The 13048-nt window shown below is 41.6% G+C and overlaps 1 protein-coding gene across 1 annotated transcript in view; it reads left to right on the top strand.

Moving 5' to 3' along the window:
- Positions 1-652: 652 nt before the first annotated feature.
- LOC127433134 (peripheral-type benzodiazepine receptor-associated protein 1-like) overlaps positions 653-13048 on the top strand; it is a 137295-nt gene continuing 124899 nt past the window's right edge. Inside the window, exon 1 of the mRNA XM_051684806.1 lies at positions 653-1707. Coding sequence (XP_051540766.1) covers positions 1111-1707 — 597 coding nt within the window. The 5' untranslated portion in view covers positions 653-1110. The remainder of the gene's footprint in view (positions 1708-13048) is intronic.

Raw genomic sequence — 13048 nt, 5'->3', positions numbered from 1 at the left:
CCGCTTGATGTCCAAAATAAAATCAATGTCCTGAAGCAAAACCAGTTGAGAACCACTGATGTAGTTAATGGGTGGCAACTTTGAAGAAGCTCAAATAGAAGAGGGTTTTGATTTGTTTCACATTTGTCACATAGTTGCTCTACATTCTTATACTTTCATTTGTGATATTTCCTCATTTTGATGACTTTACAAGTATTCTAAAATGTGGAAAATAATGATAATAAAGAATGAGTAGGTGTGTCCAAACTTTTGACTGGTTGTGCATGTCATTCAGAGAGTTTCAGGGAATATTTGTTCACTTAGTTTTTTATATATTTGTTTAAACAAAGACAGTGTTTCTGGACTTTGGTGACTATGTTGTGGATCAGTTTGTTTGTGCCGATTGTGCATGTGTTAATAAAACTTGAGGCTTGCGTCCAATTTTATTTCTTAAAATATTTCGGTATCTTTCTGTCTGCATTTTAATAATAATTTTTCATCTCTACTCTTTTCAGTTGGCATGTTGGATTTGTGTCTACTTTCTGTGCATGCTGTCTGCCGTGTTACATTACATGCATCATCATTCTCATCCCAACTGCATGCTTCCTGTCAGGAATGAGTTGACTTTATGTGTCCAACATTAACACGACTATGGGCAAAAACTTTGATAACAATAACCCTCAAATTCTCTCCTCCAAGAAGGGCCCTACCTGCCACAAGCACAGCTGCTGTGCGTCCAGACCCGGCGCTGATCTGTGGCGCGACGTTGAGCATCTCCGCACCGCATTAGAGGAGGAGCGCAGTCGTAACCAGCAGGCTCACCGTCGCTTCTCCTTGGAGCTCCGGAGGCAACGGGAGGAGGCGCGAGAGGAGCGAGAGCATGCGCTGAGGGAGTTGACGTACAGACACGAGCAGCAGAGGGCGCTGGAGCTGCTGCAGCAGAGAAAGACGCTGGGCCGAGAGCGCACGGCAGAGGTTCGGCGTCTGCTGCGCTGGCAGGGTCAGGAGAGGCAACGTGCCGTGAGCTCAACGCTTAAGCAGACCCAAGAACTTCACCGTCATCTAGCCGAGGAGATTGCTGGGATCAGTAAATCTGGTATCCAAAGAAAACAGGGTAGTCGCAGGGTGTCCATGAGCGAGCCTGGATGTAAAGGCAACAGCGCGACGTACCGTAAACTCGAGGAGCTGTTAAAGTCGCTGCTTGCACGGGCCGATGGCGAGCAGGTCGCTTTGCTTCAACGGCTCCAACAGGAAGTGGACCTAGAGAAGAGCTACTTCCTGTGCCACCTACTGGAAGCCCACAGGCGCCCTTCCCAGGTGGAAACGGAACCAAATGAAGAACGCAAAGGGTGCATTGTAAATCTGATGAGGCCGAGGTCAAAGAGTTGCGTGCAACTGCTGAGCGACAACATCTCGCAAGGCCAAGACCACTTGGAATCTTCTAGGACAGGGAAGCTTGCTCTATATCGCTCTCAATCACTGTCCCAGACACCCCAAAGTGTCTCTCCACTGCTTATGAAGAAGAAGAAGAAGGAGCAGGCCTTTGAAACACCTCCTTTCAGCTCCTCTCCAGAAGAGGAAGAGGTGTCCAAGGGGGATCTTTTTGGAGACTTACCTCAGGCATGCTCACCTGAGAAATGGGACCATCAGCGTTCTAGCACGTCGGAGACCACATCTCAAGAGAAGTGCTCACCGTCCAGATGTCCAGAGGACAATATGGAGGATCTGGTAAGAGCTTGATAAAAACATACTCTATGCAAACACAAACGTTATATGAGCACGATTTCCAGTATCCTTGCATTCCGAAATGTGTCTGAACGCAATTCGTAATGCAGCACAAATTCGTTGAATTCTCAGCGTTACCACAAGGGGCACTCTAGTGGCCATTAGCGTTCAGTGTCTTTTTCTACAGACAATTTGTCCAGCTATGTAAGAGAAACATATAAATCTTCTCAAACCTACTTTGCTGACAGACAAATTATTCTAGTAGGTATGCCAGATTTATCCTGAAACCTCTCTGAATAATTAAGTAAGCCATGTTTATAGAACAAGACCAAGTATTTCTTATTTGTTTGGTACCTGTATATTGCATTTTATGTGCTTTTTTGACAGTCAGCACATCTATGATGGGGTTTCAAATATAGACACTGACAGTCAATTTGGCATCTTCTCTTTTCTGACTGTTTTAATCCATCTCTCTCTCTCACTCTCTTTAATCTTTTGGAAAGTAGTGAAAACCTAATAGTTGATTTTTTTTTCTTCTTTTGCTGTTGGAGCAAATGAGAACGCAAATATAACATTTGCAGTGGTCTCCCATTGACCGCTATAGATGTTTAGCCACCATGGTTTGTTTCCACCTTCCAAACTTGGAAATGTGAAAAGGGTCCAAAGGAACAGTTTGGATCTTGCTTGGAAAAGTTGGCATTACATCAGTGTAGAAAGGCACGTTTGATTCACAAGCTTCTCTGTAGACTGAGCTTTAAAAAGAATCGCTTGCGATGTTTTTGTGCTACTGAGTCTTTGACCTTCTTTAGATGAAATCGATTGTGTCAGTGAATGCCATCAGGCGGGAAACTGTGTCCTAAACAGCACATCAAGCCAGTCTCTCTCTTTTAATAGAGGAAGGCACCATGCCATGAAATTAAAAAAAAAATTTGTGTCAAGGATAACGTCTTTACTAATAGTGTTTAAGTCAAGCCTCACTTTTACTCTGGATTGGGGAGTAATGAAATACATGTAACAGCATTACGGATTTAAGATATACAATTTTATTACATGCAATTTAAAAAATATTTGAGTTAAGAGTATCTTTAAACGCACATCTTTGTGTCTAACGGCATTTCTTGTCATATGTCGCTCTGAGACGTCTTAAACATCGCCCGCCACAGTGGTGGGTAGATGAGAAAAATTACCTGCCACAATGATCGATAGTGATCACGCATGATGTGACTTTTCACTTAATTCGAAATCCAGTGACAATTATCTGACAATTAAACACACAAACAAATAGGGAGCTTATTTTTAATTTTGAGATTGATTACGTTGTGGTTTTGAGGGGTACATTGATTGTCAGAAACGTCTCATAGCAACCAAACTGATACAACACTGCAATGCTATTGTTATGATAATCAATAGAGAGTGTAATTAACTGTGTTTTGAACACCTGTCTCTGCAAAACGTTTTCTAAACACGTTTTATTGTCATTTCATGTAAGAACGTTGGCTCGTTAATGGATATTATTTAATAAAAGTAAATGTTTGTCACTGACCGTAAACCTCCCTGCCATGCGTGAAGTAACATGCACCTGCATCTCAACGAAATGGGAGTTGAAGATCTCTGCACGAGTTTCAAAGTTAGATGTCCAATATAAAGTGTCTTTCCGTTGCACTTTCCTCAGTTGAAAGGTGGAAATTCCGACACTCCGAGTTGAATGGAACACTTCATGAATCACAGCAACAACAATACAGAGCATCGCGGCTTTCCTCACAAGAGCGAATGTTTGGGGACACACACACACACACCAGGCGCGTGTGGCAGTGGACTCAACGCGCTGAAGCAACGCATATACAGCAGGCGAGTGTTTCAAACAGCTAGACAGAGTGCAGCTAAATGGAACACAATGCAGCGTCTTCAAACTGAACTTCAATTTAACTTGCATATTAAAAATGCAATGGTTATGGCATCTCCTGTTATTTGAAAATAGACGGTTCAGACAGTCACTAAAAAAACTGGTGCGTGCTTATTAAGATTACTACGGTAACCTGAAGGAAGAACAGACAGACGTGCATTGTGCACATTCTTTCAGAGTTGGACAGCGAATCTTCACATAATGATAAAATATGATGCATTATATTTTGAATCTTTTGTACATTTTGTAACATTATTTTATAACAGCCTATAATAATGAATAGACGATACACTGGAACAACAAGGCACAATGCAGCAGCTATAGACGTTTGTCAGACATGTTATTATATAAACAGTTATGAACATGTAATCGCCCCTCGAGTACTCGACAAGTACTCAAGTAATTAGTCCGAGTACTCGAGTAGACAAAATGGCAATCCCTATTTCAGAACTGACACGGAGCTGAATAAAATGACAAAATCTAATGTCAAATCGGTACATGCCTTAATCGGCATTAAGAAAAAATTTACACGTTATACGTCTTTTAAAAAAAATATCCCCTTTTCTTAGTAGATCCTCGTGGTGGCGCGGTTACTCACCTCAATCCGGGTGGCGGAGGACAAGTCTCAGTTGCCTCCGCTTCTGAGACCGTCAATCCGTGCATCTTATCACGTGACTCGTTGTGCATGACACCGCGGAGACTCACAGCATGTGGAGGCTCATGCTACTCTCCACGATCCACACACAACTTACCACACGCCCCATTGAGAGCGAGAACCACTAATCATGACCACGAGGAGGTTACCCCATGTGACTCTACCCTCCCTAGCAACCGGGCCAATTTGGTTGCTTAAGAGACCTGGCTGGAGTCACTCAGCACGCCCTGGATTCGAACTCGTGACTCCAAGGGTGGGAGTCAGCGTCAATACTCGCTGAGCTACCCAGGCCCCAACACGTTATACATTTTTAATTAATCGCATGCTAGGGTTAGGTTTAGCCGACAGCACTATAAAAAAAAAATGTGCTCTTACCCGGAGCCTACATAGAAACTAATACTGACGGCATGAGGGTAATGCACAGATTTAAAGTCTACATAATGGCTATCACATTTTTATCATTTCAAATGTTATTACTCAGAATAACAAGTGGTGAAAGTTGGCTTTTTATAAAATGCGCTGTCGGTGTTCAGAAATTTAACACGCATGCACACATACTGGTCTGACCAGCTCAGTGTTCCTCATATCTTTCCACAATAAAAGCAGATCCTGGTCTGTTGGTTTGCATGACTCAACAAGAACCGTATATAAATAGAGTAGAACTCAATAAGAATCAAAACACTACAAGTATTGCCTCACTTGGCTTTGTTTGAAAACACAGACAAAATTACATCTACTTTGCTCACTCAACACCTCGACGACACATCCACAGCACCCCCTCAGTGGACTCCATTGTAACTATGAAATTTGGTGAGAGATTCAAAATACAGTGTAATTCAGTGCTGACGTAGTGATCCAAAGTATTTAGATTACGTTATTGACCTTGAGTAATCTAGCGGAATACATTGCAAATTACATTTTTCAGAAGGTATTCTGTAATCTGTAGTGGAACACAATTTAAAAGTAATCCTTCCTGGTTACTATTGCTTATACTTGGCGTTAGGGATTTAAACAAACTCCAAACCCAAGTTATTAAACTTCAGTGTGAATCAGTTCCCGCACCATTTGTGCAATGGACATGAATGATACCTCAAATGCTGTTACTTTTATAAGTTATCAAACGTATGATTTTGGCCTGATGGATAAAAAATTCCCATAGACTCACAAATATGTGCTGTATTTAGAGACCAGAATATCTAGTGACTTGAGGATGGGCTCTTTTCACTCGGCCAGGAAGCAAGCAACCACTCAGAATACCTTAGCAACCACCGAACAACGCCCTGATGGTCAAACATAACACCCTAGCATCATTGTGGCAAGCTTTAAATGGGCAAGCAAAGCACCACTCACATTTTCATTGAAAACGTAAACCTCTAGTTTTTGAAATGCTAAACGCACAGAGAGAGAATGATAAAGAAACACAGGGACCCCCTTGTCTTTGTGCTGACACTGCTGGTGGTATGAATAATTCAGAAGTACTACAGAATGAACCCAGAGAAGAACAGTCTACTGCTACTGAGAAACAGCAGATAGAACCGATGTCTAGAGATTTTTTTTGTCATATTTTGAATGCTCTGACCTCAAAACTGGCACTTTTAGTGCCCCAGAAGCTTTTGGATGTTGTCCATTAGTTTTGCCAGGTCTCTTATGATTTTTAAGCCATGTGTGAGCTGGTTTCAGATCCAACATGATCACATGGGAAGTCGGCATGTTGTTTCAGAGAGTTACGGTATCCTAGGATCGGCCATGTTATGTTAACTCACTGACAAATGCTGTCTCCTATCAGAAATTTTTCATCAGCTCCAGCATGTTTGCATTCCCCTGTGGCAGAAACGGAAGTGTGTTTCGTCAGCAGCGTGGGAGACTTGGTTTCAGATCTCTCGTTGATACTAGAAAGTAATCGCCTTCGCATAATCAGTGACAAGCGCGATTCGGAGGTTGCATTTTTCCCTCTAACATTACATTTTTACTCCACTCATGGTTAGGTTTATGTTTGTTGGTTTTGTTTATAAAATATGTATTCCTCTTCACTGTATTACAGCCTGTACAACTAAAAACAAATAGCTACACAACTCACTTTTGGCGCCCCTCTGTGGACATTTTACCTAGAGCTTAAACAAGCCCAACAACACTTATCGTTTTGGCCACTGGGGACAGTGTTTCACATTTCAGTCAGCACAGACTGATTTTAGCTAAAGGAATGTCAACCTGGGGACCTGGGTAGCTCAGCGAGTATCGTTGCTTACTACCACCCCTGGAGTCGCAAGTTCGAATCCAGGGCGTGCTGAGTAACTCCAGCCAGGTCTCCTAAGCAACCAAATTGGCCCAGTTGCTAGGGAGGGTAGAGTCACATGGGGTAACCTCCTCGTGGTCGCTATAATGTGGTTCTCGGTCTCTGTGGGGCGCGTGGTCAGTTGTGCGTGGATGCTGCAGAGAATAGCGTGAAGACTGCACACGCACTATGTCTCTGCGGTAACGTGCTCAACAAGCCACGTGATAAGATTCGCGGATTGACGGTTTCAGACGCGGAGGCAACTGAGATTCGTCCTACGCCACCATGAGGACTTGGGAATTGGGCATTCCAAATCGGGGAGAAAAAGGGGAGAAAAAAAAAGGAAACCTGCTGTTTCTGATTTCACTGTGAGATCAGTCTGTGTGAAAGCACCAATTCTTCTTGGATCAAATTCTGTTTAATGCCTCAATTTTAACTCAGTTGGCTTGACTGCCTCATTCACAGGCTACGGAACAGTGATTTGGCTCAATACTTACATTCTCAGGTTGTATAATAATGATTACATAAAGATTTCACATCAATCAGGCTCCAAATCTCTGCATGGTTTCGGCATCTGATTGCAACTCCAAGATCAAAAGAATAAGAAAGGCATTTATTGGCAAACTGAGTCTGTGTTAACGAGAAATCAGATATGATGAGTTAACAACAATAGCCGCTTTTCCACCATCAGGCCGAACAGTTCTCTTTGCAAAACCATACCGTTCTGTGCTTATCCGGGCCAGTTGGCACAGGTACAATGTCTTTCTCCACTATGGTGCGGTGAAATCAGGAGAATGTCCATAACAGATCCATCTGTTGGTGACTGCGTGAGAGGTAAACACTGGAGCGAGTGCACTATGGAGGATGATCGTATGTTCCAGTTTTCAGGACTGCTTCTTTCCCTGCTAATACACAGAAAAGACATGGCCCATAGCGCAAAAAGGGAAGCAAAGAGTAAAAGGTGAGAGGTTTTCCATAATGAGGGCTTGTGTATTCCACCGGACACAGGAAGGTAAAATTTCCCAGACTAGCTAAAAAGTATTACAGTATATGAAAATATTATATGAGAATATATTGATGTATTTTGAGCAAGTAATCTACTTCCCTGATGAAAAAGGCATGTTGAAAAATAGGCTACAATAATAGTTAAACCATCATAATAAAGTCATGAAGAGACACTAAACGAGTCGCCACGTACTGAAGCCATTCACCCAGCACGGTTGAGTACGGTTAGCTAACTGTGCCGAGAATTCCGGGCTGTGAAAGGTTTACAATCGTGCCATGCTGAACCATGCTCAAATGGAAATGCTACTGTAACCGTTCCATACCGTGCTCAGAAACGTTCGGCCTGATGGTGGAAAAGCGGCAAAAGTTGCACTGGAAGAATTGTATGACACAAGATGTTTTTTCTTTTTAATAATCCTTTCAATTTGCTCATTGTTTGGAGGAGAGCATTGGAAAAACATGGTTTTTCGATTCACCTTTATCCTGAACATGGAAGTGTTCCACGAATGCCTGTTTTCAGGTTTTGAGTGTATCGGCATATGTTTATTAGCAGATAATGTGATGTTTAGTGTGTTAAATGGTCTGCACTTATATAGTGCCTTTTAACCTTAGTCGTTCTACAAAGTGCTTTACGCTGTGTCTCATTCACCCATTCACACACACACACGCACTCACACACCAATGACAGCAGAGCTGCCATGCAAGGCGCTAGCCTGCCATTGGGAGCAACTTGGGGTTCAGTGTCTTGCCCAAGCACACTTCGGCATTTGGAGTCATATTGGCCAGGAATCAAACCGCTAACCCTGCGATTAGTGGACAACCCACTCTACCACCTGAGCCACCGTATTACATTTGTAAATATTGGCAAATAAATTATACCGTCGTTTGACAGCGCCACACCCGAGTGGGTAGATGACATGAAGCGATGGTCCGAGGTTAGTTAGGTTGATGTCGTTAACTACTTTGAGTTATGAAAGCCTGAACTCATGTTTATACCAACTAACACTTAAAACAGTTGTTTTGATCACTTGTATTTACATTGAATAATATGGAGACTGAAAACGGTTGTGCAGCAATCAGAAATATCATGGGCGTGGCTCAGTGGTTGGTCAGGAAAACTGTGGATAATTTTATTTTACCTGATCGAGAGAGGTAAAAATTGACCAATTAATCTGTTATTAAAAATGGTAGAACGTTGCAGCCCATTGTACCATTTCTGGTCAGCAAGTCAGTTAACGGGAACAGACCTGTAAAGCTGTGGTATTTTAGAGGTATATTGCAGTGGCTCTGGATATCTGCATGAAAACAGAGGTCAAAGGTCAGAAAAAGTTCTCTAAGATTTGAATGGCATGATATTTTTGGGTGATTGGTCTTTTGCAGTCCCACCTGTGTTTTCCACATTTAAAAGTATTACATTTAAATAAATAAATAGTGCTTTTGAGAAATCGGTTTAAAATGAAGTACTTGTGATTTATCTCAGTATGCCCCGTAACATCAGGCGCTTTTGTTGCAGAATAAATTAATCGTGGGTGACAAATGCATCTGTTATTATGGTGTTTCTGCAGCGGTGTCAATAACTGAAAATGTTTGTGATATGTGTCAGTATAAAGTCCAAGACCGCTGTTGTATCAGCCAGCAAAGCATAAACTAAAATTACTTGGTGCACTTTGAAATGGCATTGTTAGGATGACCTGTGTAAGAGATTAAATGAATGACTGTTGAAATGAGTTGGAAGGAAAAATGTAGACATTTATTTTAGAACACTAATGGCATCATCTATCAGAGTTATTGAAGGATGAAACTGCACAGTTGGATCATATTAGTGCAGGCAGTTCGATGGCTTATAAGATCATCTCACTCATTAATGTCTTTTATCTCAGATTTGATCATTTGCTCACAGCCCAAGTCACAAATATCTGGATGTAATGCATTGCTGGTGTTGCTGAAGGGAGTTGTGGTGTTTAGACTGCTGTTGCTGGGTAAGAATCACTCTTTTTAGAATAGCAATGTTTAACGCCTTCTTTTGTTTTGAACCCGGAATATTTTACCTGTTCGTGTAGTTTAAAAATGCACAAACGGGAGGCAGTTTTGTTGTTGTTTTGAGTGTGTTCTAGGGCGTGTGTGTGTGTTTGTGGTTTATTTTGGGCTAATAGATTCAGCTGGGGCTTGTGTGGCATAACTGGGTCAATTCCCCTCCCAAAAACTGGTGCGAAGTTACATACAGGATCTCTGAATTATTGATATTAGTTTGAGATGAACCAAAACAGAAGTGTTACAGTGCCAGACACACGTCCTCGACACGAAAAAATGCAAATGGATCATTCATGTGTGATGTTTTTTGCTTATGCCTCCTCAACTTAATGGTTCTTTTATTTTGATTTGTTTAGTTTTGGATACATGAATTCTGAGATTTTCAACACGTGGGGAGTTGTATCTATAAATACCCCTTTAATGGGTTTTGTATCTTTAGTATTGCATGTAATCATGTCTCTGTTCCAGTGTGTTTTTAATAGTGCTGATGGAGGCTGGAAATGTTTATGGAATAGTTTCATTTTAAACCAGTAATCTATTTTGTTCTCTTGAGCTTAACTGAGGTTTCTATTTCATTATTTCTTGTCTTTTTCTCCCAACCTGACATTGAGTCTTTGATGCATGTAAAGATTCAAGACCAAGGATGCAAATGTGGTTTTAAAAGTCAGTCTACAGTTTACAGATGCACCATGTTTTTACCTACAGTTTGAAATTGCCTGATACAGGGGCCTGGGTATCTCAGCGAGTATTGATGCTGACTATCACCCCAGGAGTCGTGAGTTCGAATCCAGGGTGTGATGAGTGACTCCAGCCAGGTCTCCTAAGCAACCAAATTGGCCCGGTTGCTAGGGAGGATAGAGTCACATGGGGTAACCTCCTCGTGGTCGTGATTAGTGGTTCTCGCTCTCAATGGGGCGTGTGGTAAGTTGTGTGTGGATCGTGGAGAGTAGCATGAGCCTCCACATGCTGTGAGTCTCCGCGGTGTCATGCACAACGAGTCACGTGATAAGATGCACGGATTGACGGTCTCAGAAGCGGAGGCAACTGAGACTTGTCCTCCACCACTTGGATTGAGGAGAGTAACCGCGCCACCACGAGGACCTACTAAGTAGTGGGAATTGGGCATTCCAAATTGGGAGAAAAAGGGGATCAAATTATATATATAAAAAAAGAAAATAAATTGTCCGATACAGCTCATCAGTTATCCCTGTTATGAAAGAAAATAGATATCTATGGTATGTATTTGTACTACTGGTACTCTGTTAAACAACGATTGGGTTTGACTGCAAAATTATTATTTGTTTTTTATTTCTTTTTCTCCATTCTAACAAATACAGGTGCATCTCAATAAATTAGAATGTCGTGGAAAAGTTCGTTTATTTCAGTAATTCAACTCAAATTGTGAAACTCGTGTATTAAATAAATTCAATGCACACAGACTGAAGTAGTTTAAGTCTTTGGTTCTTTTAATTGTGATGATTTTGGCTCACATTTAACAAAAACCCACCAATTCACTCTCTCAACAAATTAGAATACATCGTAAGACCAATAAAAAAAAAACATTTTTAGTGAATTGTTGGCCTTCTGGAAAGTATGTTCATTTACTGTATATGTACTCAATACTTGGTAGGGGCTCCTTTTGCTTTAATTACTGCCTCAATTCGGCGTGGCATGGAGGTGATCAGTTTGTGGCACTGCTGAGGTGGTATGGAAGCCCAGGTTTCTTTGACAGTGGCCTTCAGCTCATCTGCATTTTTTGGTCTCTTGTTTCTCATTTTCCTCTTGACAATACCCCATAGATTCTCTATGGGGTTCAGGTCTGGTGAGTTTGCTGGCCAGTCAAGCACACCAACACCATGGTCATTTAACCAACTTTTGGTGCTTTTGGCAGTGTGGGCAGGTGCCAAATCCTGCTGGAAAATGAAATCAGCATCTTTAAAAAGCTGGTCAGCAGAAGGAAGCATGAAGTGCTCCAAAATTTCTTGGTGAACGGGTGCAGTGACTTTGGTTTTCAAAAAACACAATGGACCAACACCAGCAGATGACATTGCACCCCAAATCATCACAGACTGTGGAAACTTAACACTGGACTTCAAGCAACTTGTGCTATGAGCTTCTCCGCCCTTCCTCCAGACTCTAGGACCTTGGTTTCCAAATGAAATACAAAACTTGCTCTCATCTGAAAAGAGGACTTTGGACCACTGGGCAACAGTCCAGTTCTTCTTCTCCTTAGCCCAGGTAAGACGCCTCTGACGTTGTCTGTGGTTCACGAGTGGCTTAACAGGAGGAATACGACAACTGTAGCCAAATTCCTTGACACGTCTGTGTGTGGTGGCTCTTAATGCCTTGACCCCAGCCTCAGTCCATTCCTTGTGAAGTTCACCCAAATTCTTGAATCGATTTTGCTTGACAATCCTCATAAGGCTGCGGTTCTCTCGGTTGGTTGTGCATCTTTTTCTTCCACACTTTTTCCTTCCACTCAACTTTCTGTTAACATGCTTGGATACAGCACTCTGTGAACAGCCAGCTTCTTTGGCAATGAATGTTTGTGGCTTACCCTCCTTGTGAAGGGTGTCAATGATTGTCTTCTGGACAACTGTCAGATCAGCAGTCTTTCCCATGATTGTGTAGCCTAGTGAACCAAACTGAGAGACCATTTTGAAGGCTCAGGAAACCTTTGTAGGTGTTTTGAGTTGATTAGCTGATTGGCATGTCACCATATTCTAATTTTTTGAGATAGTGAATTGGTGGGTTTTTGTTAAATGTGAGCCAAAATCATCACCATTAAAAGAACCAAAGACTTAAACTACTTCAGTCTGTGTGCATTGAATTTATTTAATGCACGAGTTTCACAATTTGAATTGAATTACTGAAATAAATGAACTTTTCCACGACATTCTAATTTATTGAGATGCACCTGTAATCTGTCCTAATTTTTGTTTTTCTCAGTGGTTTTCTCAGCTTGTTTTTGTCTCGTGTTCCATCATACCAGCCAGTTTGATTTTGCACCATTAATGTTGACATCAAACCAGTGTGGTTATTGAATATGTCTCTTGGCTTGTCGTGAGGTCTCTTTTGGTCTTCTCTGCACATCACTGCACTCCCAAACTCTCTTTCCAACTCTCAGCTCTTGTGTTTTCATCATTTGGGGTTGGATCTTGCTGACAGACAGATAAAAGCAGTGGTGAGTTTAATGGTAGGCTGTAGTTCACATCTGGCTCTCAATTCATCTCTAATATTCTGATTAACCAAATACGCTATAATTCAGCCAGATAGAATAACAGCAGAGTGGAAAAAACAAAACAACCTGTTCCTACATCTTGTGCTGCTCTTGTTTGAAGCCCTGTGATACTACTCAAGGTTTTAGTTTGAAGTTTGACCTGAATTTGGATTTCCACAATTCAGCAAATCTCTGGAACTCATGTTTAATGCATTAATGCTGGAAACAAAATTACACAAACTGATCAGATTCAGTTTA

Source organism: Myxocyprinus asiaticus, chromosome 4 (assembly GCF_019703515.2).
Source record: "Myxocyprinus asiaticus isolate MX2 ecotype Aquarium Trade chromosome 4, UBuf_Myxa_2, whole genome shotgun sequence".
Lineage (NCBI taxonomy): Eukaryota > Metazoa > Chordata > Actinopteri > Cypriniformes > Catostomidae > Myxocyprinus > Myxocyprinus asiaticus.
This window is presented reverse-complemented; position numbering and strand designations above follow the sequence as displayed.